The following is a 27,973-nucleotide window of genomic DNA, read 5'->3' as shown; positions in this document are numbered from 1 at the left end:
AGATCGGCTTAATGCAGTGCGGCTCTAATAGGATCGCTGGTATTAACCTCTGGGACAATACCGCCAGCTGTCCCAGAGCCCCCTATTGGCCAGGCTGAAGTACAGGGTAAGGGGTGTGATGGGGCAGAACGAAGAGAGACTGAGAGAGAGAGAAGAGTAGCGTGTTAGTGACTGGAAAGGGTGATGGGATTTTGCAGTGACCAACGGTGGATTGACAAGTGCTTTTTCTTGGAGGGACATTCATTATCATCATTACTACCTTCCTAATTTACTCCTTCGTTCTCTGCATGTGTTTCTTTTTGTCCCCTCGGGACGTTTGTGCACTGGGTCAGGGAGTTTGTATGGCTGATTGAGCGGAAAGTAGACGTGGACGTGTCACCATGGCTCTGGGTGCGGTGTGGGGCCGTGTTAAAAATGTGTGCCAACAGAACGGCCTCCTCATCTTGTCAGTGTTGGCCGTGGTTATCGGATGCCTGCTGGGCTTCTTTCTGCGCTCCAAACACCTCTCGGAGCAGGTTAGTTTTGATTTCCACACCTCCTGAACACATAACAGTCAATGTTTCCATCTTTCCTGCAGTGTCTCAACTTTCCTGCCATCTGATATTAGTTAATGGCAGATATTAATTGTATAGCTAAAGTGACAGCAGCTGAAGATGAAGATAGATAGTATTCTTATTGACAAGATGTACATTTTTTTTTCAAAGTTGCATTAAAACTCACACATACATTGGCCTGAATGATACACACTTTCTTTAATCAGTATGTTTTTAATAGCAAAATAGCAAAAAATAGCGCTTCACTGAATTATCTGAATTAAAATCCTTATTTTTTTCACTGATTAAAACACTTGAACCTTTTTCCTCCAAATCAAAGTCATGTGGTGCAACCAACATGCAGAAAAAAATAAGACAGGAAATTATTTCATGACTGTGTGTCAAGGTCGATAAGTTTCTTTAACTATCAAATCTATACTTTTATGACAAGGCAAGGTCACATTATATCAATGTATTGATATTTGATATTAATACGTAACTTGTGCTATTTGAATAAAAAAAAAAACTTTTACCTTGAAAAAAAGATGTACTGCATTAAAAACTTTTTAATTAATTATAAAGATGTGTACACTCAAATGCATTCAGCTGTTTACTTGATGGTTGCACCAAATGGCATTGTAATGTTTTTTTTTTTTAATGGTATAAAGGTTTTTCAAAACCAAATGAAACCAATGTGAAAAAGTGTTTTAAATTAGATTAATGAAATATCTTTCTTTGTTTTACAATGGACATTCGTATATGTTAATTGATCAAAACAAAACAGTACACAGAAATACAAATGTTGTAGAATTTACTTTGACACAGTTTTCACTCTGAAATTTCTAGTTACATTTACAAATAATTAAATAAAATATATAGACATTTTTATTTATATGTTAACATTTATATAAAAATATTTATTTACAACTTCGATTTTTTTTTACAGTGCATAAAATATCAGATAACTATACATTTGACAATAATCTGTCTACAGTACTAAATCTGTTCACTAGCTGTTCATTGATTAAGTGAGATGGGCTCTCCATCAAAGCTCTCTGTCATTATGACATGAGAAAAGCAGGCATCTAGTGACCCTGAGGATTATCAGTCAGTCATCTGAAACGTGGAAGCACTATTACAGTAAGTGACTGCTTCACTGCATCAATCATCCATAGCAAAAAAAAAAAAAAGAGGTCAGCCTCTGGTAATACCTAAGAAGACAAATGTGATCAGTTGATAATCAATTTTGACTACTGATTATTTAATTGAGTTGAAGTTTGTCACTATATTTTCCATCAGTTATTATGTTTAGCAGTAAGCTCTGGCATCTCTGTCCGTTTAGATTACGCCACATGGCAGCTTTACAGACTTTACATGGCCCAAGTCAGGGCTGCCAGTGACAGATGTGGGCTCGGTGCCAGCTGTTTTAATGCTAGCATTAGCACAGGAGTGCCAATGATGCACAGCCATTTGTCAGCATCGATCATGATGCTGCTTGGACAACAGCCCTGATCTAAGCTTTATGTCCCTGTCCCATCCTTAATGCAGGCCTGTAAGCGCTTTAACACCAGCATCATGACTCTCAGCTCCCTTCAAACACAATACGGTCTTCAATAAGTCTTTCTCTTGCTTAAAGGCTCTTCTTCAGCAACTTTCTTGGGCTGCAGTTTAGGGCTATCTTAAACTTGAAGAAACATGAAACAAAACACCTGTTTGTTTTTTTTAATGTAAATTATGCATATTATAGATTGTGACTCATCCACAACATTATTTGTGTGGCACAGTTTACTTGGCACTATTACTGTACCAGCCACAGAAAGTTGAAATCTGGATATGTTCTATGTTGATAATTAGTGGTTTCAAATCATATTGCATTTTTTGAGTCACGGATCAAAATTTGTTTTGGATCAGCAAGAAAAAAAATTATATCAATGTAAATTTTGCTTTCCATTTATTAAAGTACACTTTAAGTACTTCTTCAATGCCACAAAAAAACAACTTTAAAATAAAATGTCAAACATAATTAAGTGAATACTCAGTAAAAAGTGAATAATCAGTGAAAAACAAATTACAAGCATATAAGCTCCAAATAAAATAAGGTTTAACTGTGTTATTCAGGTACAGAAATGTAATAATATAAGTGTAAAATAACAGTTTTCACTATATAAATTAAATACAGATTAATCTTTGTTAAAGTTTTGTTGTTTAATGAGCATTAATGAAATACAGCAGGAGGTATTTATAGGCTGCTGTCACTTTAAGACCTGATGCACAAATCCAGTATAATCATACACATCCAATATCTTTCTTTTTTTCTGTGTTAACGAAAATGATTGTGGAAAGGTTTTTTTTTGAGATCATGTTATGTGTATGTGTCTGGTCAAGAGCAAGGAGATGCGAAAGAAGAATCAACTCTGTGTGCCTCCATGTGTAAACTAGCCAAGACCCAAACACATAGCCTACAGATGTACACTTTGACTTTATGATAGACCAATTTTGTGTGGTTCTGTTTCTCCTGAAGGAGGTGAAATACTTCCAGTTCCCAGGGGAGTTGCTGATGCGGATGTTGAAGATGCTCATCCTGCCTCTAGTAGTTTCCAGGTAAAAGAGGACTAAATTTACTCCTTCTTGGGGTCCCTGTTCGCATGAATCTTATTCTGAGTAACTTAAATGTCTAAATCTATCAATCTGGTAAAGCATGATAAAACATGATAGCCTAAACATAGCCTAGACATACTATACAGCTTCTGTTCCACAGATTTGAGGATCAATATGCATTAGTATAAAAATACCAAATCACAATCTATATTTACATCTACACGATGCTTATCCAAAGTGACAAAGACACAGTACATTGCATTCACATTATATCGGTCCATGCATTCCTTGAACTCATGACCATGGTTTTGCTAGCGCCATGCTCTACTGTATAATCTACATGAATGCTGCCAATCATATTATATTATTTCTTCTGTGGAGCACAAAATGTTTTATCGAATGTCTCCTATTTTCCACAGATAATCAAAAATGCTTGGTGATTTATACTGGTAATTTATCTCCAAAAACACCACAAAGCACCATAGACTGACGTGTGCATTTAAGTCTTCTGACTTAAAGTGAACATAAACACACGCACTAGAGAGTCATTACGCAGGGTCAGGGTTGTTAATTACCACTAATCTAAGGAAGCTAAGGACCAACTGCATATACACAGTAGCCAAGACATCTCCTATCAGACATCACATAGAATGACCAGAGACTAAATATAAAACAGTCAGGTTGATGTTGACCTAAATGTAGTAGTTGGCGGCAAATTGAATTAGGAAGTTATTTGGGTTATGAGAACCTTCCTCATCAGGGTCCGAGATGGAAGATCAGTCAATGCCTTGGCTGCTTTAAAATGAATAAAAATGTCATATTAATCAAATGGTATGCTAGGGCTTAGGGGCCAAAGCAGGGTTTGCGTACTGTCCTCGTTTCAATGCCATCTGCCTACCAGCAAGAGTGGAAACCAGCTTATCCGATGAACACACCGGCCACAATCAAAGGCCCTTTCTTATCCCTGTGTGCCGTGCAGACACGCAGAACAGTTTTAAAAGGTCACCAATGGGGAATTAATTTTAACAGTAAAAGAAACTGAAAAATGCTATAAAAAAACTGTAAAATGGTAAGTTCCCATACTATAAAGTGAATAAAATACAATACATAAAATAAAATACATGTAAGATATATTTTTTCCAGAAACAAATATATTGTAAACAATTTAGTTAAATAAAAAAATATTTAAATATAATGTATTTCATATCCCAAAATATGTATCTTTCACAATGTAATTCAGGGCAAGAAAATCCATTTCGAATCTTACAGTAGCCTACATTCAGTATAAAGGCAAAAGTGGATGGAGTAGTCTACTAGAGATCAAAATAGGTTTATTCATGTTTTAAAAAATTATCTAGATGTGTTATATGTCCAAATAAAGTATTTCTTCAAATGTAAGATGTGAAAGTATTTTTTATAGGCTTATAATGGAGGGAAAAATGATTTTAAATGCATTCAAAAAGAAAAAAAAACATTTATATTTTTAAAATACATTTTCAAAAATATACCAAAAATGAACAAAAGTAGGTTGTTATAAATTATATTTATGTAAATATATTTTGAAACGTATCTTAACAAAAATTTCACAGAATTTCCTTTATTAATTCATTGAAATTTCCTTAAATGCTTTGTTTTCATGTATACAGGTACAGCTTTTTGTTTGGGGTTTTTGTATTTTGTATTTTGTATTTGTGAGTATGACACAAATACATACATAGTATTTACATCAGCTTGTGGAAAAGCTACTTGTGATGAGCTTTGATTCGTCAGGAGACATTTGCACATGGGTTTTTTTGGTGGTTCTCAATGTATTGTAAAGGTAGATTTTAGTACTTTATTAGGTTTGTATAATAGCACTGTAACTGTTAATGCAAGTTTATAAATGTTTGCTAGCATATATTTCATGCCAAAGATCTGGCAACCACTGCTGGCACTTTGTGTGTGTGTTTCTCATTGGTCTATAGGCAAATACTGTTACATGATAGATCCTTTAGATGTTCTGCCTTTGATAACATGCAACTTTCTGACTCCCAATCAAATCCGAATCTCCATTTTCTGTCGTTCTGCATTTACATTTTAATACATAGATGTGCAGAATGAGAATCTGTACAGAGCATGATGCAGGACACATAATCCTCTCATATGTTAAAGAAGCCTGCTGTAAGACATTTTTCATTTTTAATGCTGTTGTCATTGCGTAATGATTGCATCTATATGGAGAAAAATCAATCCACATTTTGAAAGATTAGGGCACGTCTTTTTTTTTTCAGCTCAGCTGCATCATAGTAGCAGATTGATGAGTTTTATGAGATTATGTTCATATGTTCTAACATATGTTTTTTCCCATTCTTTTGGAGGTTTTCTAAAATGAGGAGATAAAGTATCCTCTTTTGTGTTTGTTCTTTTTAGCTTGTAAAATCATGAACCAGATCTATTAGATGATAATATAATATAATAATTTGATTTGATAATATAAAATGATAATATAATATAATAATTGTATTTATTTATTTATTTATTTATTTGTTTTTTGGTAACACTACTTTTTGTTACCACAAACTCTTGCTTGGTCCCTGTAGTGAATTATTTGCAGCTTGATCATTATTAATCAGATAATGAGTCAATGCTGTAAGTGTAATTATGGTAACAGGAGGTACAGCTTTAATTTATGTTTTATTAAATTTTTTTATTTAATCATCAAGTTTATTTTGTATCACATGTGACCAATAGATTCTATTTAATGTATTAGTTTATTAGTCTAATAATAAGCGGGTTATGCATAATAAGACATGATTTATCATCTGTTCTGTTTTATTATTGTGCTGTTGATTAATTTCAAAATTTGTAAAAAAAAAAAAAAAAGTAGTTCTGAAGACTATATGGTAATATTTAATTGCTGTTACATTTGAATTTCATAACAGTTACATAAGAGTCTCTCAAAACCAAGATCAAAAACATTGATCCAGGCCATCGTTCACCAAAAAAATAAATAAGAAATCATGTTTTTCTTATAGAAAATGTAATTTAGGACCAATGTTTTTGCACTGTGACAATGCAAGCACAAAAACAACTCATTTTCATGAATGTAAAAAAAAAAGAAAAGAAAAAAAAACCTTTAAACTAAAAGGTATTATTATTAAAAGGTATTAAAATATTTGGTAAATTAAGTGTTATTAAGTAGTAATGAGAACATGCTGAAAATCACAGTTGAGAACAAAGGGAATAAATGTAAAATTAATTAATCAATTAAATGAAATAAAATAAATAATGTCATACATAAACATAACATTTAATAATTTAATGTTGGGGGAGGGGGTGTAAATAATGTCACAATGCAAAAAAAAAAAAAAACATTTTAATTTAAGTTCTATAAGATCTTAAATGCTGGTTTATTTTTATTTATACAAGAAACTTTTTTTTTACACTTTCCTTTATTATTTTGTCTGAAATGTGTCCTGAACATTTGTGTGAGTGTTTCTGCTACACACTGTATGCAGGTGCTTTGCTTTGTCCCACCTCAGAAATATGACACCCATGTGACCTGCGTGGGGAAAAGGCCCAGGTGCAGAGTCTTTATCTGAACTTTCCCATCTCCAGGCAGGATTAGGGTAATGCTCTTGTCAAACAGAGGTGCTTCACAGAAAGCTCCAGATGGTCTGGAAGTCCTGCTGGCCGCCTGTAGCAGAAACACATGCAGGGTCAGACAGCAAGGGGCTTAACACACATGTACATACACTATTAGCATATACTGTATGAGCGCCTGCTCGTGCACAACCAGCACTCAGTACAATACACTGCTAGAAAAGAAAACAAGTAGGCCTATGGATTATTAGACACTACACTATAGAGCGATTAATGTCACTAAACTCATTGGAGTTGACATGAAATCAAAATGAACTCCTATTTTCCTAAAAGGATATTCATTGTAAATATTACTGCACTGCAAAAAGCATTTTCTTAGTATTATTGTCCAATTTTTATTAACAATATCTAAACATTCTTAAAACAAGATGTACTTGAGGAGCAGAATGACACAAGTTATTAAGTCAAAATTAAGTCATTTTCTTGTTTACTGTCAGATATTTTTTGCTTGTTTCAAACAAAAAACAAGACCTAGGTCCAGATTTGCTAAACAGGACAAATTAGCATTAGAGTGCAATCCCATAAGACATGCTTTTTTGGGGTGTTAAGTAATGGTGCAAACATCAGTAATTAGACGAGCACAAATGTTAGCAAATCACGTTGCATGATTCATTTGAATTACCTCCTCCCATAAATTTTGTGTCTGAAAGGGAAACTCCTACAAATGCATATTCAGTAAGGTCAGGCACAAAAATAAAATAACTGCAGGGATTTATTTTATATGTTAAATTGACTGATGTAGTTAGGTTAGGCATTGCTCATTTTGGTTAGCAAGGGACGTCTCATATAAAAGCAAAGATTTCATTGCTATCAAGCTCTTTTCATTGTCTCGGTGTGAAGCAGTGATCATTTAAGCTTTTGTGTCTTACAGTTTTTGTTTGTTTCACAACACAGAATGAAGCTTTACAAATCCACTAAACAATTGAGCTCATTTAAAATAATGAATTCAGATCTAGGGACCTTGACAGGTTAATTTATCTTCCATCAATGGATGCAATGATGGAGGAGCAAATTGAGAATAAAATGGAGGAATCAACATCTCAACATAATAGCAGAATTATGATTTCAATGGGTATTGAATGATATAGGATTTACCTTTGTCTTATTTAAATTAGCCACCCAAAGTACTTATCAGGGACTCATTCAAACTGAAATAGCTCCATGAATGTCAGTGACAAAGCACTTCTGAATCAGTGTCTGATACTTCATAAGGTATAATCACTTTTAAAGTAAGTATACCCATTTAATTTATTATAAACTCTTATTAAGCCTCTATAATGCTGAAGCTGAGTGTCTATAATAAAGTTAAGAGCTCTGATGATGAAGTTTCCGGGGCTAATGCTAAAGCTAATAGCTCATCTGACATGGCTGAGAAAATTTCAGATGCTGCTCTCGCTATGTTCTGAGAGAAATGTAAAGAGATGACCGAGTCAAATTTGCAATTGAGCAAATGCCCACTTTGATGTTTTTGAGTTCAACTTTCCGAAGCTTGTGACTTCTCAGGTTGAGCTACAAGCTCAGGTTGCTAATTAAGAGTTGGCGACCAGTGACTTTGAGGCAAGGATACAGGGTTTGGAAACCAAGTATTCAGAGCTGTCTAAACAAAACAGTCACCTCCGTGATAAAGTTTTGGATCTAGAAGCTTGGTCTAGAAGACAAAATATTAAGATCGTGGGGATACAAGGAGTTGAGGAGGGTAAACCCACTGAATTTGTTTCAAGGCTAATTCCCCAATTGCTTGGGTATTTCCCTCATCATGATAAAGTGGATTGAGCGCATCGTTCTCTTCAGCCTAAAAAGGCCGGAGGCTAAAAGCAGCGCACAATCCTGATGCACATCCATCATTTTCAAGAGAAGTAGCTGATTCTGTGCCGTGGGAGATTGCAACAGTTGGAATACAAGGGAAAAAGGGTCCTAATCTTTCACGATTATACTAGCAAAGTGATGTCTCAGCGGAATGCTTTTGGGTTTGTAATGCAAAACCCTTTTCAAAAAAGGAATCAAGTTTACACTGCGATACCCGGCTAGGCTGCAAATTTAACATCAGATGGTGGGGCCGCCTACAGTTTTCGAGGCTCCGATGGAGGCAGCGGTGTTCCTGGAAATGTGTGGTGCAAATTTTGGAGACTAGGTTCAAAAATGTTTAAATTACATTTTCCTGACATTGCAGTGACTACATACTTAGAAGTTAGCTGCTGAGTTTGATGTGCAGGAGTAATGAATGTACATTGTAATGCGAGATTTAATTAAAATGACATTAAAATTCATTAAAAACAGGCCCCTATTTTTCCTAGCTATAGTATGACTTCATTGTTCACATATTTGAGACCTCACCCTTGAGAGGCTTCCTTCCCCTTGAGATGTTGGTTTTTGTGAACTGCCCAGCAGTTGCGATTCCTTTACAAGAGACTCATATTAAAGCAACTGAGCAGCATAAGTTATGGTGTAGCTGGATAGCGCAAGTTTATGAATCACCATTCACTTCTCATGCTTGGGGTGTGGCCATCCTCTTTCGGAAAAATATTCCATTTAAATTTTCTTCTATGGTCACAGACCCCCGTTGCAGTTTTATCAGTTTCTGGATCCATAAACTCTTTCCCGTTCACATTCTGGAATATCTACAGTCCAAATACTGATGACCCTAATTTTTTTTTTTTTTTTACTCCCCGGTGAGAATCATACTAATATAGTAATCCTATCCGGGGTGACTTGAACTGCTATTTAGACCCTTATTTAGACAGATTATCCACACATCCCCCACCTGGAATTGCATCAGTATAGGTCCTAAACAATTTGCTTGAGTGCAACATTTTGGTGGATATTTGGAGAATTCAATACCCTGCTGACAGGAATTATTCCTACTATAATCTTACAGTAGAATACATTTTTTTTAGTCGAATTTCAGTTAACTTCTCATGATTCTGAATCTCAATGGGATTATTTCCTGGTAAAATAAATGTAAATTAAAAATTTTTTTACTGAAGCCAAATACCATAGCATATTGATCTGCAATCACAGTACCCTTACCATGTCTATTGATCTCTCTCTCCCGAAGCAGTCTTATACATGGCATTTCAATCCACCTTTGCTGGTTGACAGTACATTTGAAGACTATATTATCACCAAGTTTTATTTCTAGAATTTCTAGAGTCTAACGATAATGGGGAGGTGTCAGATTCTACGCTCTGGGAGACTTTAAAGGTTGTCATGCATGGGCACATTATCTCCTATGAATCTAATGCCAAAAAAGGAAAGAGAGAAATGACTTAAAGATATACAAAGTGTTCTTCCTATTCTTGAATTGGCATACCAAGTGTCAAAGTCATCCGAAGATTACAGCAAGATTGTGAAACTTAAGTATGAGTATAATTGTATTCTTGGAGGTCAAACAAATAGTCTATTTTTGAGAATGAGACAGAGATATTTTGAAGCGGGTGGTAAGCCGGATAAGCTTCCGGCAAGACAACTTAAAGGGGCTCAAGCCTCTAGGTCAATCCATAGAATTAAATCCAAGGATGGCACCCTGTTAACCAACCCCAAAGATATTAAAAATAAAGATGAATCTGACCGGGCTAATTATTGGCCAATTGCGCTTCAAAATTTTGATAGGAAAGTTGTCACAAAATTTTTGGCTATTCGGCTTAACAAACATCTATCCTCCATCATTCATACTGACCAGACCAGATTTATCCCTGGCTGATTGTTTTTTTTTTTTACTTACGTTGCCTTCTCAACAAAATATCTAATAGCTAATCACACAAAAGCTAACAAGGCAGTAATTCTGTCCTTGGATGCAAAAAAAGATTTTGATCAGGTTGAGTGGCCTTACATGTTGGATCATTACAAAAGTTTGGGTTTGTACATCTTGGGCTGACAATTTCTGAAGACCCAAAATGATTATATAAGTTGAATTCTGTAGAGTTTCTTTTAAAAGTCAAATTTAAAATAAAGAGTTGGAAAATCTTGCCTTTATCTATGATCGGACGTATAAATTCAATAAAAATGGTTTCTCTTCCACGATTTTGGCATTTGCATGGACGGAGAACTCCCTGAATTAGCATATATCTGTTATTGCTAGGGGGAATATGTTTAGTATTCTAATGGCACAAACTGAGCTCAAATGATTTAGAATGATATAGTCTTGCAGTTAAAAAAATAAAATTAAAAAAATGGTCTCACCGTTTCAACTCAGTGCTGCCTTGAAATTTAAGCTTAGTCAACTTGAAATATGAAGTTAATGAAAACATGGAGCTGACTAAACTTAAAATTTTAAGGCAGCACGAGCATTTTTTTTAAACTCTGTGCCCGCGCTAAACAGGGTGGAGAGTAAAGTTTCTGTTATATTTAAGAAGAGGTCAGGGTTACATTGCTTCTTTTAATGACACGAACAAGCACAAATCGAGCATAAATGAACCGGTTTGAAGATATTTGGACCCGTCACTGGCCCGTTTTGTATTTGTTATTTTTGAGGATGGGAAATAGATACAATGTAAATTTGAACAGCACAAACCAGCACAAATTGTGCTCAAACAAATGGCACCATTTTGGAAAGATTTTAATTACATGGGGTAGAGACGTCACTGTTCGTTAAAAGTTTTTTTGTGTTATATAAAAGAAGCTGTCATAGTTACAGGGTTTCTTTTAACGGCACAATCCAGCACAAATAAATGGCACCAGTTTGGAAAGATTTTGACGCCATGGTGTGGGGAGGAACATCATTCTCCAGAATTGTTTTTGTTATTTCCAAGAAGGAGAAATATATTTGACATTCATTTCAACAGCACAAACCGGCACAAATCGAGCACAAACGAATGACACCAGTTTTGTGCGATTTTGACAAACTGGGCTCCAGAAAATATTTAGCCTATATCTAAGGAAGGAAAATAAATACAGTGTTTGTTTTAATGGCACAAACGAGCACAAACGAACTGTGCTGGTTTGGAGCAATTTGGACAACATGGGGTGGAGAGTTACGTCACACGGTCAAAAAATAATGTTTAATATCTCAAAAATCAAACTAGCACAAACGTTAGTTTTTGCGGCACAAATCAGCACAAACGAATGGCATAGTTTTGGTGATTATTTATTTTTATGGGGTGCCAACTTCATGGAGATGCCAGGCACCCAGATACCATGCAAGCGGGACCAACGGAACCACCACTGGGATGAAGGTACCCAAACAGGAATCCAACTCTGGCGGGTTGTGAGTGGACCAGAGAAGGGTCTGAGTGTGCGGTGCAATACTTACCTGGTTCCACAGGTTGGCAGCGGGTACCCAGAGATAGAGAAAACAGTTCTCATCGAGATTTTCCAGACTGTCCACATGGTCCTCCTTTAGGAGAGGAAGAGGAGCCTTCCTCAATCTCTGGGTCGCCCATTCAGGGCCTCTCTTGCTCTTCCGCTCACTGCCAGGTTTGAAGGGGGCCAGGATAGGTAGAGCGACCTGCCTTGGCCTGATGAACCTGCAGTAACGCTCTAGCGTGTAAGGCGGAGGCAGCTTCTTCACAGGCTGTATAAGCATCACTGGCCAGATGAGTACCTACAGACCTGGGAGGAAGGCACGGTTCACCGTCGAGGGTGGTGAGGGAGGAGGAACCAGCAGATCGGTTTCCAACAGTAAAAGGTTCCGTCCATGACCTGGTGAGCTCCTCATGCATCTCCGAGATGGTTATCTAACCGGAATGTTAACATGACTCATCCATGGATGCTACCTTAGTATGTTTAATGCCCAGACACATGAGGCAGTGATCGTGACCATCACCCGTCACCAGGTAATGATAGGATCCAAAAACGCACAGGTGAAACGGCATCTTTAAAAAGACAATCCGTCTTCTTTACAAAGATGCACCTGTGTAAGCTCTTTTAGAGAAATTGCTCTTTCAGGGAAATGCTCTTTTAGTGCTTAGGTGCACAGGGGAATGGCCGCTTGCAGCACAACAGGGGGTAGTGCAGTCAACTCAGGAATGACCACAGCTGAAGTGCCGTACCACTAATACCATAAGCTTCCAAGAGCCCATTTAACTCATAGCTCGTAGAATACATAGCTCACTGAAGACACTGGATGGAGCATAACGATGTTATCGCTTAGGTCCGAAGCGAAAAGCAGGTATGCATTGCACCTGCTGCCTTTTTACGCTGTGATCAGCTGCAGCTGGATACAATAATTGCATAACAATGTGCATTGGTTCATTTAGTTTACACTCAAAGTAGAATGGTTTCTCGAAGCTAGAGTCCAATTCATCGGTTACCGACACGATGTCGAGAGTGACCGACTGAAAGGGAACTATAAGACACATCGGATATCTATAATGCATCTACAATGCGTGGTTTGGCTCTCCCAGTATTTAAACAATATTATTGGGCTGCCAGTGTTAGAGCTTTAATGTACTAGGAGAAGGGAGCACTGGGCAATCTGACCCCTGATGTTCCCTTATGGGTGTAAATGGAGACAGGCCTGGCAGCTGGGATCTCATTAGCAGTGTTATTCTCCAAGTTAGACAAGCCCACAGCTCTGAATAAGTTAAGTATTGTGACGAGTAATTCAGGCAAAATCTTAAATCAAGTTAGAAAAGTCCTGTTTCCTTGGTGCTTACTGCTCACCCACCATGTGGACAGGCATGCGCCTCGGCACAGCTTGGTTGGATTTTGTGCCCCAATGTGCCCTCTAGGGATCGCAGCGTAGAGTTCTCTAGAACATTAAACAATAAATAGCAGTGAGTGATATCTTTTTTACTGTTGTTGTACATGACAAAACTGCGGCAGGTTGCACTTTTAAAGCAGTGCTGTCTCTTTAAATCCTTACACACATCAGGTTTTCTTCCAACTCTTTCCGGTCATTTAGGACTTTTTAACTCATTTAAGAATGCGTTTACAGGCATACTTTTATATATTTTTGTCCATTGAAGCATCAAAGAGAATTATTAACTTCTCTTTTGCATCTTATTGTACTTGATAGCTTGTACATATGTAGTGTACTGTAATGCTAGCAAATGGATGCCAGAAAAAAAAAAAAATTATAAATCAGATGTCTTTGAGTTGCTGGGGATAGTGTAATCACTGTGATGATAGATTCAGTGATGGCACCATCAAGTCATATAAAACGCATGTTGCTTGGTTTTAAGCTATCGGAAGATAGGTCTTTTTTGGGGTCTACTTCACATTTACATTTACATTTACATTTAATCATTTAGCAGACGCTTTTATCCAAAGCGACTTACAAATGAGAACAATAGAAGCAGTCAGGTCAACAAGAGAACAACAACAGTGTACAAGTGCCATGACAAGTCTCAGTTAGTCTAGTATAGAACGCATAGGTAGGTTTTTTTTTTGTTTTTTTTTTTTAATAAAAAGACAAGAAAAGGAAAAGTGCTAGTGTTAGTTGGTTAAGTGCAGGCGAAAAAGATGAGTCTTTAGCTGTTTCTTGAAAAATGAGTAAAGATTCAGCTGTACGAATTGAGATTGGGAGGTCATTCCACCAGCTGGGCACAGTCCAGGAAAAGGTCCTTGAGAGTGATTTTGAACTTCTTTGGGATGGTACCACAAGGCGTCGATCACTTGCAGAGCGCAAACTTCTGGAGGGCACATAAGATTTAACCAATGAGTTTAGGTAAGTTGGTGCCGTGCCAGTGGTCGTCTTGTAGGCTAGCATCAGTAGCTTGAATTTGATGCGAGCAGCTACTGGTAGCCAGTGTAACCTGATGAGGAGCGGAGTAACGTGAGGTTTTTTTGGCTCATTGAAGACAACCCTCGCTGCTGCATTCTGGATCAATTGCAGAGGCTTGACAGTACATGCAGGAAGGCCCGCCAGGAGAGCATTACAATAGTCCAGTCTGGAGAGAACAAGAGCTTGGACAAGAAGTTGGGTTGCTTGCTCTGACAGGAAGGGTCTAATCTTCCTAATGTTGTATAAGGCAAACCTGCAGGACCGGGTAGTTGTAGCAATGTGGTCTGTCAAGCTTAACTGATGATCCATCACAACTCCTAGGTTTCTAGCTGTCCTCGAAGGAGTAATGGTTGATGAGCCCAGCTGTATAGAGAAGTTGTGATGAAGCAATGGGTTAACTGGAATCACCAGGAGTTCTGTCTTCGTAAGGTTAAGCTGAGGGTGATGGTCATTCATCCAGCTAGAGATGTCACTCAGACAGGCTGAAATGCGAGCAGCTACCGTCGGGTCATCTGGTTGGAATGAGAGGTAGAGTTGGGTGTCATCAGCGTAGCAGTGATAAGAAAAGCCATGCTTCTGAATGACAGATCCTAATGATGTCATGTAGATTGAGAAGAGAAGTGGTCCAAGTACTGAGCCTTGAGGAACCCCAGTAGCAAGGTGGTGTGACTTTGAAACATCACCCCTCCAAGACACACTGAAGGATCTGTCAGAGAGGTAGGACTTAACCCACAGGAGTGCTGTTCCAGAGATGCCCATCTTTCTGAGGGTGGACAGGAGAATCTGGTGATTAACAGTGTCAAAAGCAGCAGAAAGGTCCAGTAAGATGAGTACCGAGGATTTTGAAGCTGCTCTTGCTAGTCACAGGGCTTCAGTAACCGAGAGCAGAGCAGTCTCAGTTGAGTGGCCACTTTTGAAGCCAGATTGGTTGCTGTCCAGGAGGTTGTTCTGTACAAGGAACATAGAAAACTGGTTGAACACCGCTCGCTCAAGTGTCTTTGCAATGAATGGAAGAAGGGATACCGGTCTGTAGTTTTCAAGAAGCGCTGGATTTAGAGATGGTTTCTTGAGCAGTGGGCTTACCCGAGCCTGCTTGAATGCTGAGGGAAATGTTCCAGAGTGAAGAGAGGAGTTGATAACGTGAGTAAGCGAAGGTATGACTGAAGAAGAGATCGCTTGAAGGAGGTGAGTGGGGATCGGATCAAGTGGACAAGTAGTAGGATGATTGGACAGGAGAAGTTCGGAGACATCCATCTCTGAGAGTGGGGAGAAGGAGGAGAAAGAGTGTGCATCGGTCAATGTGAAGTTGTCCTCAGTCTGCGGTGTGGAGAATTGGCCGCTGATGGATCTCGTCTTATTTGTGAAGAAAACTGCAAAGTCGTCCGCTGTAAGGGTCGATGGAGGAGGTGGTGGCGGCGGATTAAGAAGAGAAGAGAAAGTCTTGAAGAGTGTCCGAGCGTCACAACAGCTGTTAATTTTGTTGTGGTAGTAGGATGTTTTAGCCGTGAAGACATTTGCAGAGAAGGAAGAGAGGAGAGACTGATACACACTGAGGTCAGTAGAGTTTCTTGATTTCTGCCATTTCCTCTCTGCAGCCCTGAGTTTAGAGCGATGTTCACGGAGATCCTCAGACAGCCAGGGGGCAGATGGGGCAGTGCATGCTGGTCTAGATAACAGTGGGCAAAAGTTGTCCAAGCAAGATGTTAAAGTGGAGCAAAGAGTGTCCGTAGCGCTGTTTGTGTCCAGAGCAGAGAACTGAGAGAGTGCAGGAAGCGAGGATGAAACCACAGAAGATAGGAGAGATGGAGAGAGTGAGCGTAGGTTCCGTCGAAAGGTGACCTGCGTTGGAGTGTGAGGCACTTCAGGAGTAAGTGCTAGGTTAGCAGTAATGAGGAAGTGGTCTGAGGTGTGCAGTGGAGCAACTGAAGAGTTGTCCACAGAGCAACAGCGCGTGTAGATGAGGTCCAGTTGGTTGCCTGATTTGTGAGTCGCTGTAGTAGACACTAGCTTGAGATCAAATGAGGCGAGCAGAGTTTTGAAGTCAGCAGCCTGGGGTTTATCTAGGTGGATGTTGAAGTCACCAAGCAGTACCAGAGGAGTACCATCTTCAGGAAAGTTTGATAGCAGCACATCCAACTCCTCCAAGAAGTTTCCCAATTGACCTGTAGGTGATGGCTAACAAACATTATACTTCACATATAATGTTTGTTTCCCAAAACCTTGTTAAGCCCATCGGTGTGAAGAATAAAGCTGTTCTGTAAGGTTTCTGAAGTTGTCATGAAGGTGTAACAGGATACTGATGTAAACAAACAAACAGTAAATAAATACATAACAGAAAACAAATGCAAATATATATATATATACTGTATATTAACCTTTAAACATTAAATATTTCAACAATGTTTTGCATTGTTTTTTGGTTGTATTTCTTTCTTTTTTAATTATTTTACTAAAAGTCCGACTGACTTCTGAATGTTTGTGTTCAAAAATATATTTCAGCATTGTATGTAAAAAAAAATCATTAATTTACCACTTTGTAATATTTTTGTGTTATTTATTAATTAACTGTAGAGCTTGAACAATAAATATTATTTAACTGTTTTGAAATTATTATTATTATATATTATTATAGCTCTGGTCTCTGAAATTTTTTTATCCAACAATTTTTTATTTTTTTCATTATAATTGATTTTAGATTTAAATTATTTGATTTGATTTGATATTTTAGCATCTCTTCATTCAATTGATTTATGGATTGTTTTACATATTGTTGAAAAAAGTTTTTCTCTCCTCAGTTTGATGTCTGGTTTGGCAGCGCTGGATGCTAAGTGCTCCAGTCGATTGGGCATCATGACAATCTCTTATTATCTGTGGACGACGTTTGTGGCTGTGGTGGTGGGCATTGTCATGGTCGTCATCATCCACCCGGGTGGAGCTGCCCAGAAGGAGGATTCAGAGGACAGCGGGAAGCCCATCATGAGCTCCGCTGATGCTCTGCTGGACCTCATCCGGTAAGCCTGTGCTATTGTGTCTGTGATCAGTCTGCTTGCTGCCTGTGCTAGGATAGTTATTGCGTAGGCTTCAGTTAACTATGCAGAGAAAATCACTGTTACTTCCTTCATGTTTTCAGTGATAGAACATAAAGGGTTCCAGACATCTCACGTGCCGAGGCTTTGAGCTGTCTGGTAAACCTTGTGAGCAAAGCTCATGATAAGCCAGTTACTGTTTGCTTGAGTAAATGAGGCCGGAGTTTACCCCAGTTACACTGTGTCACTGTTCCAGTCGGTCAGTGGAACAGTTAGTCAAGAGCTTGTCACAAACAGTTACTTGAATGTAATACATTCATATGGAGTCAGGAGGAGAAAGATAGCACCAGACCTTGACATTCATTTCACTATACTTTACTTATCTCTGTTGTGCTTAAAGGCAATTATCTAGACAGCAGTATATATACTCATACACATACACAATGCTTGACGGTTGGTAATTGTTAGTTAGTTCAGGATATGTATAGAGTATAATATTCTTCAAAAGTGAGCCACAACTTTTATATGCAAGGATGCTTGTGTTGTGTATAGTGATCATGAGCATTTTTATTGCTATCTACTTGTAATTTCTCAGATATGTAAACATAAATCCCATTATGCACAAAGGCAAAGATGCATTGCACCATCACATGCTGTTAATTGCCAGGCATAATGATTTTATTTCATTGTGAATATCTGGACTCTGTGTTAAAGTATAGTGTCCTTGATGTTGAGGGTTCAGGAGAGCTTCAGTTTTTGGTTGGCTGAGGACTAAGGAATGGGGAATTCCTGCCCCATGCACCTGTCTCCTGTGCTGCGTGTCAGAGCATGGCCTGTGTCAGAAGAGTGTATGGTGAAGACCGGAGCCTAAACTGATTAGTGATCTGAGCCTGAGACCATATGGCCCTCAGTGAGGAGGAGACTATTGATGCAGCCACAAGATTACCTCAATTTGTTAACAGTGCATTTCATGATGAAATGGTAAAATTAGAAAGGTACCAAAATAGCATGTGATATTTGTGATCTCTACTGAGAAGTTATTGGGATTGGCGTTTCTGGGGCCCTCTGTGCTAACCAGACGCTAGGCACTTGGATTAGGATTAGTTGGCTGTGTCACAATGTGGACACTTCTGCAATGCACTTATGGTGTTTTTCTGGTGACTGGAAAGAACATGTGCCACTTTAAAATGGCATTTTGACATCACAGGCCCCTTTGTGGTGAACCTGCTCCAATGTGCACTCATTCGAGTTCATCTTAAGTGCTGTTATTATCTTTTAACTTTTAGGTACATACATTTTAAACTTCAGGTACAGAGTTGTACTTTGTCCAACTAAAAAGCTTTTGTCATATATTCCTCTTCTTCTGTTGTGCAAGGGGTGTTTTTACAGATCCAAAAAATACAATGGTTGGTCAACAGAAAATGTTGTGATTTGGATGTTGACCTCAATTTATTAGCTCAGTCAACAAAACCTGTTTATCCAGCCTCGCTAGCTTAGCTTGTTGGTCTACCAGAATGACGAGAACCGAATTAGTGGATGATCAGAATAAACCAGTTTAGTTTTTCAGCAGAATGCCACTGATTCTGTGTAGTAAACATTAATATTCATTATAATATTCATAAAAAACTCTCTTTCCTCCATCAGCAACATGTTCCCAGCCAACTTGGTCCAAGCAACTTTTCAGCAAGTGAGTGTTTATGTTTTTCTATTAGTTTCTTGGCACAGAGAAACAATATCGTTGGGATCACTTTTTTGTTCCCCCAGCTGATGAACGATAAAAACACTGAAGCCAATCAGAATCAATCCTGCTGTGACGAGCTCGAGAGTTTAAAGCGGCAGACACGTGTGTGCTTAGAATAGGCGAGCATGATTTCACCAAGTACATCATGTTTCTGGATCAGCATCCTTGTTGATCCTGGAACAACATTCCAATCAACCAATCAGAATTGAGATATAACTTTTCTGCAAATCTCTGTTTAGGCTTACAATCAGGTTTAGGTGGTTCTACAGCCTTGTTAATCAGCTATCATTTCCCACTGATTTCATACTTGCCAACCTTGAGACCTCAGAATAAGGGAGATATTAAAAAGGACCGGGGGGGGGGGGGGCGTTTGTGTGTCGTCATATATATCACATACACAAATTCAATTCCTTAAGGCCTCTCCTCAGGAGGTTAGACCCTAATTTGTTAGCTACTGTAAATGAAGAGATATGAAATAGCTAGATCTTATCAATAAACATTTATTAATTCATAGCCTAATGCAACAATTACATAAGTAAACTCTCAAAACATTATAATTATGATTTTTCATTTTTAAATTTTCATGTGACAGTCTAAAGCTAAATAAATAGCTGTTCTTGCCTTTCATTTCAGACGTCTGCTTCTAGGGGCCGTTCACATATCGCATCTTTTTCGCGCTCAAGGTCGTTATTTCAACCGTAGGTGCGCGGCCGCGGTGAGCACGCTCATAATGGAAGCAACGTGGTGCGCTACTTTTTCCAGGCGGGTTTTTCCTTCTCATCTCCTGAAATATATCTAGTAGTAAAGCTAATGCGAGCCGAGGTGAGGCTAGAAATCAATTAATCCTTTGCTGATACTTCTTCGTCGTCATCATGGAGAGCGCAGTTTGGTTGCATAGCAACAACAGACGCCATGGGAGCGCAAGGGTTTGGTCTAAAACAGCGCCCAGTGACAGATGGTGTAGCAATATTGTTGTCCGGGTGGAAATCGGGAGAAATTCGGGAGAAAGGACGGTCCGGGAGATTTTCGGGAGGGGCTTTGAAATTCGGGAGTCTCCCGGAAAATTAGGGAGGGTTGGCATGTATGACTGATTTTAGGAATAAATTATGGGTAGGGTTAGGTTTAGGGGTAGGGATAGGGTTAAGTCTATATTTTTTTATACCTTTGTGGTGAACCTGCTCCAATGTGCACTCATTCGAGTTCATCTTAAGTGCTGTTATTATCTTTTAACTTTTAGGTACATACATTTTAAACTTCAGGTACAGAGTTGTACTTTGTCCAACTAAAAAGCTTTTGTCATATATTCCTCTTCTTCTGTTGTGCAAGGGGTGTTTTTACAGATGCAAAAAAATACAATGGTTGGTCAACAGAAAATGTTGTGATTTGGATGTTGACCTCAATTTATTAGCTCAGTCAACAAAACCTGTTTATCCAGCCTCGCTAGCTTAGCTTGTTGGTCTACCAGAATGACGAGAACCGAATTAGCGTTTGGTCTAAAACAGCGCCCAGTGACAGATGGTGTAGCAATATTGTTGTCCGGGTGGAAATCGGGAGAAATTCGGGAGAAAGGACGGTCCGGGAGATTTTCGGGAGGGGCTTTGAAATTCGGGAGTCTCCCGGAAAATTAGGGAGGGTTGGCATGTATGACTGATTTTAGGAATAAATTATGGGTAGGGTTAGGTTTAGGGGTAGGGATAGGGATAGGGTTAAGTCTATATTTTTGGACAATAATGTTGATCCAGGATCAACAAAAGAGGTTGATCCAGGAACATGTCTTACTTGGCAAAATCACAGCCACCCTTAGAATAAACAGAGGATAACATTCGCTGGTGTGGAAGCTAATATCGTTATCTTTATAGTTCTCGTTCTTGGTGTGAACGGGGCTTAAAACTGGTAAAATATCATTTGAAAAATATTACCTGCTGTGTACTTAAAATGCTTCTTTGTCAAGTCAAGTCAAGTCACCTTTATTTATATAGAGCTTTAAACAAAAAGGATTGCGTCGATGCAACTGAACAACATTAACTAGGAAAACAGTGTGTCAACAATGCAAAATGACAGTTAAAGGCAGTTCATCATTGAATTCAGTGATGTCATCATCTCAGTAATTCACACCATGCATCTGTCATCGGCCAGTATTACAGATTGTTTTGTTCATATGAATTAGTATTGGCTGCTTTATTGTGCAGTTATTTTCTTCTATTTAAATGAGTTGCAGTCATCTGCTGCTCACTTTAAGTCATCCTTTAAAAACAAAAATAAATAAAAAGCATGGATACACTTTTTATTTTTAAGTGTCATTGTTACAGTGTAATTATACATTAAATTACTGAGTAATGTTAATTTACTACATGTGCTTACTATAGTTAGGACTAGGATTAGGATTTGGTTTAAGTTTACTTGCATGTAATTATGCATCATTTATTGTTATTATAATAGTAAGTACATGTCGCTTGTAACAAGGATACCTTAAAATAAAGTGTTGCCAAAAACACTGTTAAATATATCTATTTGTCATACTGCACATTATAATATTGTGATGGCTAAATGTACTTTTGAACTGATCGATATGAGCTTTTAGTGTTTCATTTCATTTATTTAGACAAAATAATTAAGGGCTGTAATGTGAACTGTTTCAGCGTGAACAGAGTTGTGCATAATGTTGAAATTAACCTTGCATATGTACAGTTCCTTTAATATTGTATCTTTGCATTACTGTACTTTTTGCTGTGTATTTGTTTATATATGCCATGTTAATGATGAATTGTTATGGAATTGTAGTATCGCACAAGGAGCATCCCTATCATGAAGCCCAAACCAACCATTGGTCAGGACATACTAGACACAAGCACCAGACGGGTCTTCATTTATGGGATCCAGGATGACAACGGGACAGATATCCAGAACTTCTCCCTGGACCTGACGCCACCTCCGGATGTGGTCTTCAGGACGCTTCCTGGCACCAGTGAGGGCATGAACGTCCTCGGTATCGTGATCTTCTCAGCTACTATGGGTGAGTGGCAGCAGCAACATCTGGAATTCCACAGCTTTATTCAGTCTGTTTAATAAATACTCACTTATTCGTGTCGTTTAGGAATCATGCTTGGAAGAATGGGACCAAATGGCAGCGCTCTCGTCAACTTCTGCCAGAGTCTCAATGAAGCCGTGCTGAAAATTGTGGCCATTGTTATATGGTATATACAAATATCATTTAACTTAAACCTAAAATTATTGTATGACTCACTACGACAATAAATCAAATAACTAGAGCCGTTACACAGAGAATTATGTTGGGGTCATTCTCACCAAACTATGGAAGCCTGTTTCCACAACAGACAAAAAAAACTGCAAGTTTTTATCTCACAATTCTGACTTTCTTCTCAGAATTGTGAGTTTATATCTCGCAATTATGTATCTTTTCCCCAGAACTGTGAGATATAAACACGCAGAATTGTGGGAAATAAAGTTGAAATTGAGCATTATATTGTCAGAATTGTGTGATATACATTTTTTTCTCGCATTTGTGTTTATATCGCACAATTCTCACTTTTAATACAATTGTAAGTTTACTTTATCCAGCAATTCAGACTTCTTTTTCAGAATTTTGAGATATAAACTCACAATTATGAGCTATCCAATTCTGATGTTATAATTCACAATTGAGATATAAATCCACAATTATGAGAAAAAAATTTATACCTTTTAAGTCTGATTCTTTTCTCAGAAATGCTAAGATATTTTATCACAATTGTGAGTTTATACCTTGCAATTCTGACTTTATCTCTCAGAATCGCGACTTTATTTCTCAGAATTCTGAGTTTATATGCAATTCACAGTTACCTTTTTTATATGCTTCACACTAAAAAAATTCAGCACTGCACCAGTGTTTGCACCTCCATACCGTGTGCAACTATTCAGTGAATTCCCCGTGAATGGCATCTATTTCTGATGTAACACCTCAGGTACTTCCCGTTTGGGATTGTGTTTCTGGTGGCGGGAAAGATCTTGGAAATGGACGACCCATCAGCTATGGGGAAAAAACTGGGCTTCTACGCCATCACTGTTGTCATGGGGCTGGTGCTTCACGGCCTGTTCATCCTGCCTTCCATGTATTTCTTCATTACGAAAAAGAGCCCCATTGTCTACATCCGAGGGATTTTACAGGCCCTGCTCATCTCATTAGCTACTTCATCCAGGTAACTGCACCTTCATGCAATTCATAGTTTGAGCTAAGCCCTGCTAGATGCTAACAGAAAACTGCCCATCATCACTAAACAGCTGAGGATGACACACTACCAGTCATTCAAATTGTTCCAAACACACCAAAGTAATGCAGAAAAAGACACTTCATTGCTAGAAGACACATAACAAATGAAAAAAAAAAAGTGTATTCCAGTCTTGAATTGAAAGTAGCACAAATGTAAATGACAAACTCTTGTGTTGTACTCCAGCTCTGCCACGCTGCCTATCACTTTTAAGTGCCTCCTGGAGAACAACCACATCGACCGCCGCATCATTCGCTTCGTACTTCCTGTTGGTGCCACTATAAACATGGATGGCACTGCCCTGTATGAGGCCGTGGCAGCCATTTTTATCGCTCAAGTCAACAATTACGAGCTGGACTTTGGACAGATCATCACCATCAGGTAGGGTAAGAATGGGTAAGAATCCCCTTTTGAATATAGATCTTGTCTGGTAACATTTATGCTCTAATTAATCTTGACTGTGCATCTGAATATGAACATTTGTGATTGTTAAAAATTGTTTAATTTAGGTTACTTTTTCTTTCTTTTTTTGCCAGTGGATAATAATAATAATATTGTTTGTAATACCACTACTACTTTTACTAATAATAGCAAAAATATTAATAATAGTAATAATTTTTATTATATGTCATATTAATGTTGTTTAGCAACTCCATAAATGACATTTCCATTTTAAACATCATTGTTAGTTCCTTTGTTGTAACTCACACCAAGTGGTGGAATTCACTTAATTTATTAATATATTCATTTTTTAATACACTTTTATTTATTCATATACAAACCCGAATCCAAAAAAGTTGGGACACTGTTCAAATCGTGAATAAAAACAGAATGGAATGATGTGGAAGTTTCAATATTTTATTCAAAATACAACATAGATGATATATCAAATGTTTAAACTGAGAAATTGTATCATTTAAAGGGAAAAATAAGTTGATTTTAAATTTCACGGCATCATCACATCTCAGAAAAGTTGGGACAAGGCCATGTTTACCACTGTGTGGCATCCCCTCTTCTTTTTATAACAGTCTGCAAACGTCTGGGGACTGAGGAGACAAGCTGCTCAAGTTTAGGAATAGGAATGTTGTCCCATTCTTCTCTAATACAGGCTCTAATACTAGTTGCTCAACTGTCTTAGGTCTTCTTTGTCGCATCTTCTTCTTTATGGTGCGCCAAATGTTTTCTGTGGGTGAAATATCTGCACTGCAGACTGGCCATTTCAGTACCCAGATCCTTCTTCTACGCAGCCATGATGTTGTAATTGATGCATTGTGTGGTCTGGCATAGTAATGTTGAAAAATGCAAGGTCTTCCCTGAAAGAGACGACGTCTGGATGGGAGCATGTGTTGTTCTAGAACTTGGATATACCTTTCAGCATTGATGGTGCCTTTCCAGATGTGTAAGCTGTCCATGCCACATGCAATCATGTGACCCCATATACTATCAGAGATGCAGGCTTCTGAACTGTGCTCTGATAACAATTTGGGTTGTCCTTGTCTTCTTTAGTCTGGACGACTTTGGCGTCCCAGTTTTCCAAAAAGAACTTCAGATTTTGATTCGTCTGAACAGAACAGTTTTCCACTTTGCCACAGTCCATTTTAAATGAGCCTTGGCCCAGAGAAAATGCCTGCGCTTCTGGATCATGTTTAGATATGGCTTCTTTTTTGACCTACAGAGTTTTAGCCGGCAACGGTGAATGGCACGGTGGACTATGTTCACCGACAATGTTTTCTGGAAGTATTCCTGAGCCCATGTTGTGATTTCCATTACAGTAGCATTCCTGTATGTGATGCAGTGCCGTCTAAGGGCCTGAAGATCAGGGGCATCCAGTATGGTTTTCCGGCCTTGACCCTTACATACAGAGATTGTTCCAGATTCTCTGAATCTTTGGATGATATTATGCACTGTAGATGATGATAACTTCAAACTCTTTGCAATTTTTTCCTCTGAGAAACTCATTTCTGATATTGCTCCACTATTTTTCGCCGCAGCATTGGGGGAATTGGTGATCCTCTGCCCATTTTGACTTCTGAGAAACACTGCCACTCTGAGAGGCTCTTTTTATACCCAATCATGTTGCCAATTCACCCAATAAGTTGCAAATTTGTCCTCCAGCTGTTCCTCATATGTACATTTCACTTTTCTGGCCTCTTACTGCTACCTGTCCCAACTTTTTTGGAATGTGTACGTTCTCATGAAATCCAAAATGAGCCAATATTTGGCATGACATTTCAAAATGTCTCTTTTTCAACATTTTATATGTTATCTATATTCTATTGTGAATAAAATACAAGTTTATGAGATTTGTAAATTATTCCAGTCCTTTTTTACTCACAGTTTGTACAGTGTTCCAACTTTTTTGGAATTGGGTTTGTATTAATTGATGATATATGATGATATAACATAATTTATTAATATATTAAATATAGATAAATTAAGTGATATGCATATATAAAATACACATATAATTATATAGTGTAATTCAGATGTATCTTTTTGGCTGGATTCTGTTATTTACCTTTCATTATTTAAGACATTTTTCAACTTTTTATTTTATTATTTATTTATTTTTTAACTTTTTACTTCATCACGCATCAGCATCACGGCTACAGCAGCCAGTATCGGAGCTGCTGGCATTCCACAGGCCGGTCTGGTAACCATGGTGATCGTGTTAACCTCAGTGGGACTTCCTACAGATGACATCACTCTTATTATTGCTGTGGATTGGGCCTTGTAAGTCTCTCTCTCATTCATTCATAAATTGTAATCATTGTAAATGTAGATTTGGGTTGCACTTTATTTTACAGTACGTGTACTAACATGTACTTATAGTGTACTTACAGTGTATTTATCTAAGAAAGTTCTGATAATACAAGGTAACTACATGGGGTAGGGTTAGGTTTAGGGGTAGGTTCAGGGTTAGTACCTAGTTATTACATAGTTATTGTAATTACTATAATAAGTACCTAGTATGTACATGAGAAACAGGACTGTAAAATAAAGTGCTACCTAGATTTGTGATGTAGAATGTAGCTAGAAATGTGGACCAGCCAAACTGCTACTCAAAACTAGCTCGTCACCTTCTGGGGCAAACTGACTATCAAAATCGTTCAATAATCATGTTTAGGTGAGTCAAAGCCACCTTTTGGGGGTTTCCATCTCAGTCAAAATCACATTCCAGTGGGGTGACCTGCAGAAACAGTAGTCGTTGGATTCCGTAGGAAACCCACAGATTTGGCAACACTGGTGATTGATGTTGGTTAAGATTTATGATGAATAACTTTATAAATATGAGGTTTACTTGTGTGTCTGTTAGGGATCGGTTCAGGACGATGGTGAACGTGATGGGCGATGCTCTGGCCACAGGAATCATGGCACACATATGCAGAAAAGACTTTGTGAAGGAGGGCGAGGAGGTGGGAATGAGTTTGTAGGGGTTGTTTGAAATAATAACACGTTGCATGTACAAAAATGAAGATTTAATCTCTTCTCGTCACAGATTCCTCTCATCTGTGAGACCAAGCCCATGATCAGCATCCAGCAGATGATGTCCTATCAGAAAAACGGCTGCTTCCAGCCCCCTCCGCCGGGCCCCATGAGGAAACCCGAGCAGTTGTCTCCTGATGTGGCCCGTCTCATGCAGCTGGAGGAGGGCATCAGGCCCCCCGACAAGAAGAGGTCCCCTCATCTGTCTCCACACCATTACAAACGAGACCATAAAGACAAAGACCACTGTACCATAGACATGAACGGTCTGGAGACCAATGTCTAGACTCCTTCACAGACTCAGCTGCAAGACGCCAGCCGTTCTCTTTCTCTACCTTTGGATTTGTGTGTCAATGTCTTTGTAGGGGATTTCATGACGGAAAGCTGAAGCAATCGGGGGCCGGTGAGGGGATAAGATGGGATTCCCTAAACACTGTTGACCCCGGAGGCCGAGCTCCTGGCCGAAGTGTGTGGAGGAAGATAAGTGTACGTATGAGTGCTGTTGTCATTGTGTCCTTTCCCTGTGATCCACAGGTCAGAAGAACAACACTCTTCATGGACAGCTTGTCTGAGGAATGTGGATATGTTTTGTTTTATTATGCTGCTTTTCTCTGTTTAAGTCTGTTCTTTCAGTAAAAGAGGGAGGAAAAAACTGTCCCCTGAAGAAGATTTAACCACCAGTGATCACATACAGTGGCCCCATGAAATTTTTGGACACTTGCAGTGTTAAAAGTGTCCAAATATCAGTGCATTATATGAGGGGTTTCAGCCTTTAACTCCATCTAGAGCTGTAGACAACCCTAAAACTTAAAGATGGCTATAGCTTAGAGCTTAACATAATATATATATATATATATATATATATATATATATATATATATATATATATAGAGAGAGAGAGAGAGAGAGAGAGAGAGAGAGAGAGAGAGAGAGAGATTTAAAATGCAAAAACCTCCAAGTCTGTCTGAGATTATTCTTTTAAATGAGTATTTTGATCAGGCTCCTGTAAAAATAACATT

The 27,973-nt window shown here is 38.3% G+C and overlaps 1 protein-coding gene across 1 annotated transcript; it reads left to right on the top strand.

The window, feature by feature from the left end:
* The first annotated feature begins 109 nt into the window (after positions 1-109).
* slc1a7a (solute carrier family 1 member 7a) lies at positions 110-27,806 on the top strand. The gene is made up of 11 exons (XM_059502399.1): positions 110-515; positions 3,055-3,134; positions 17,232-17,447; positions 19,107-19,149; positions 21,985-22,216; positions 22,298-22,397; positions 23,166-23,399; positions 23,655-23,849; positions 26,067-26,201; positions 26,785-26,884; positions 26,968-27,806. Exons 1-11 carry the CDS (start codon positions 381-383, stop codon positions 27,238-27,240), a joined length of 1,743 nt encoding a protein of 580 aa, XP_059358382.1. The 5' UTR covers positions 110-380; the 3' UTR covers positions 27,241-27,806.
* Positions 27,807-27,973: the final 167 nt, after the last annotated feature.

The sequence above is a fragment of the Carassius carassius genome, chromosome 20, assembly GCF_963082965.1.
Source record: "Carassius carassius chromosome 20, fCarCar2.1, whole genome shotgun sequence".
Taxonomy (NCBI): Eukaryota; Metazoa; Chordata; class Actinopteri; order Cypriniformes; family Cyprinidae; genus Carassius; species Carassius carassius.
Note: the sequence above shows the minus strand (reverse complement) of the source record. Positions and strands in the feature narration are given on the sequence as shown.

Bases quoted from the DNA above. Each gene is read 5' to 3' on its own strand.
- slc1a7a (XM_059502399.1), top strand. From the start codon at position 381: ATGGCTCTGGGTGCGGTGTGGGGCCGTGTTAAAAATGTGTGCCAACAG. The intron at 17,448-19,106 runs GTAAGCCTGTGC...TTCCTCCATCAG, and splicing joins GCTCTGCTGGACCTCATCCG to CAACATGTTCCCAGCCAACT. The intron at 26,885-26,967 runs GTGGGAATGAGT...TTCTCGTCACAG, and splicing joins TTGTGAAGGAGGGCGAGGAG to ATTCCTCTCATCTGTGAGAC.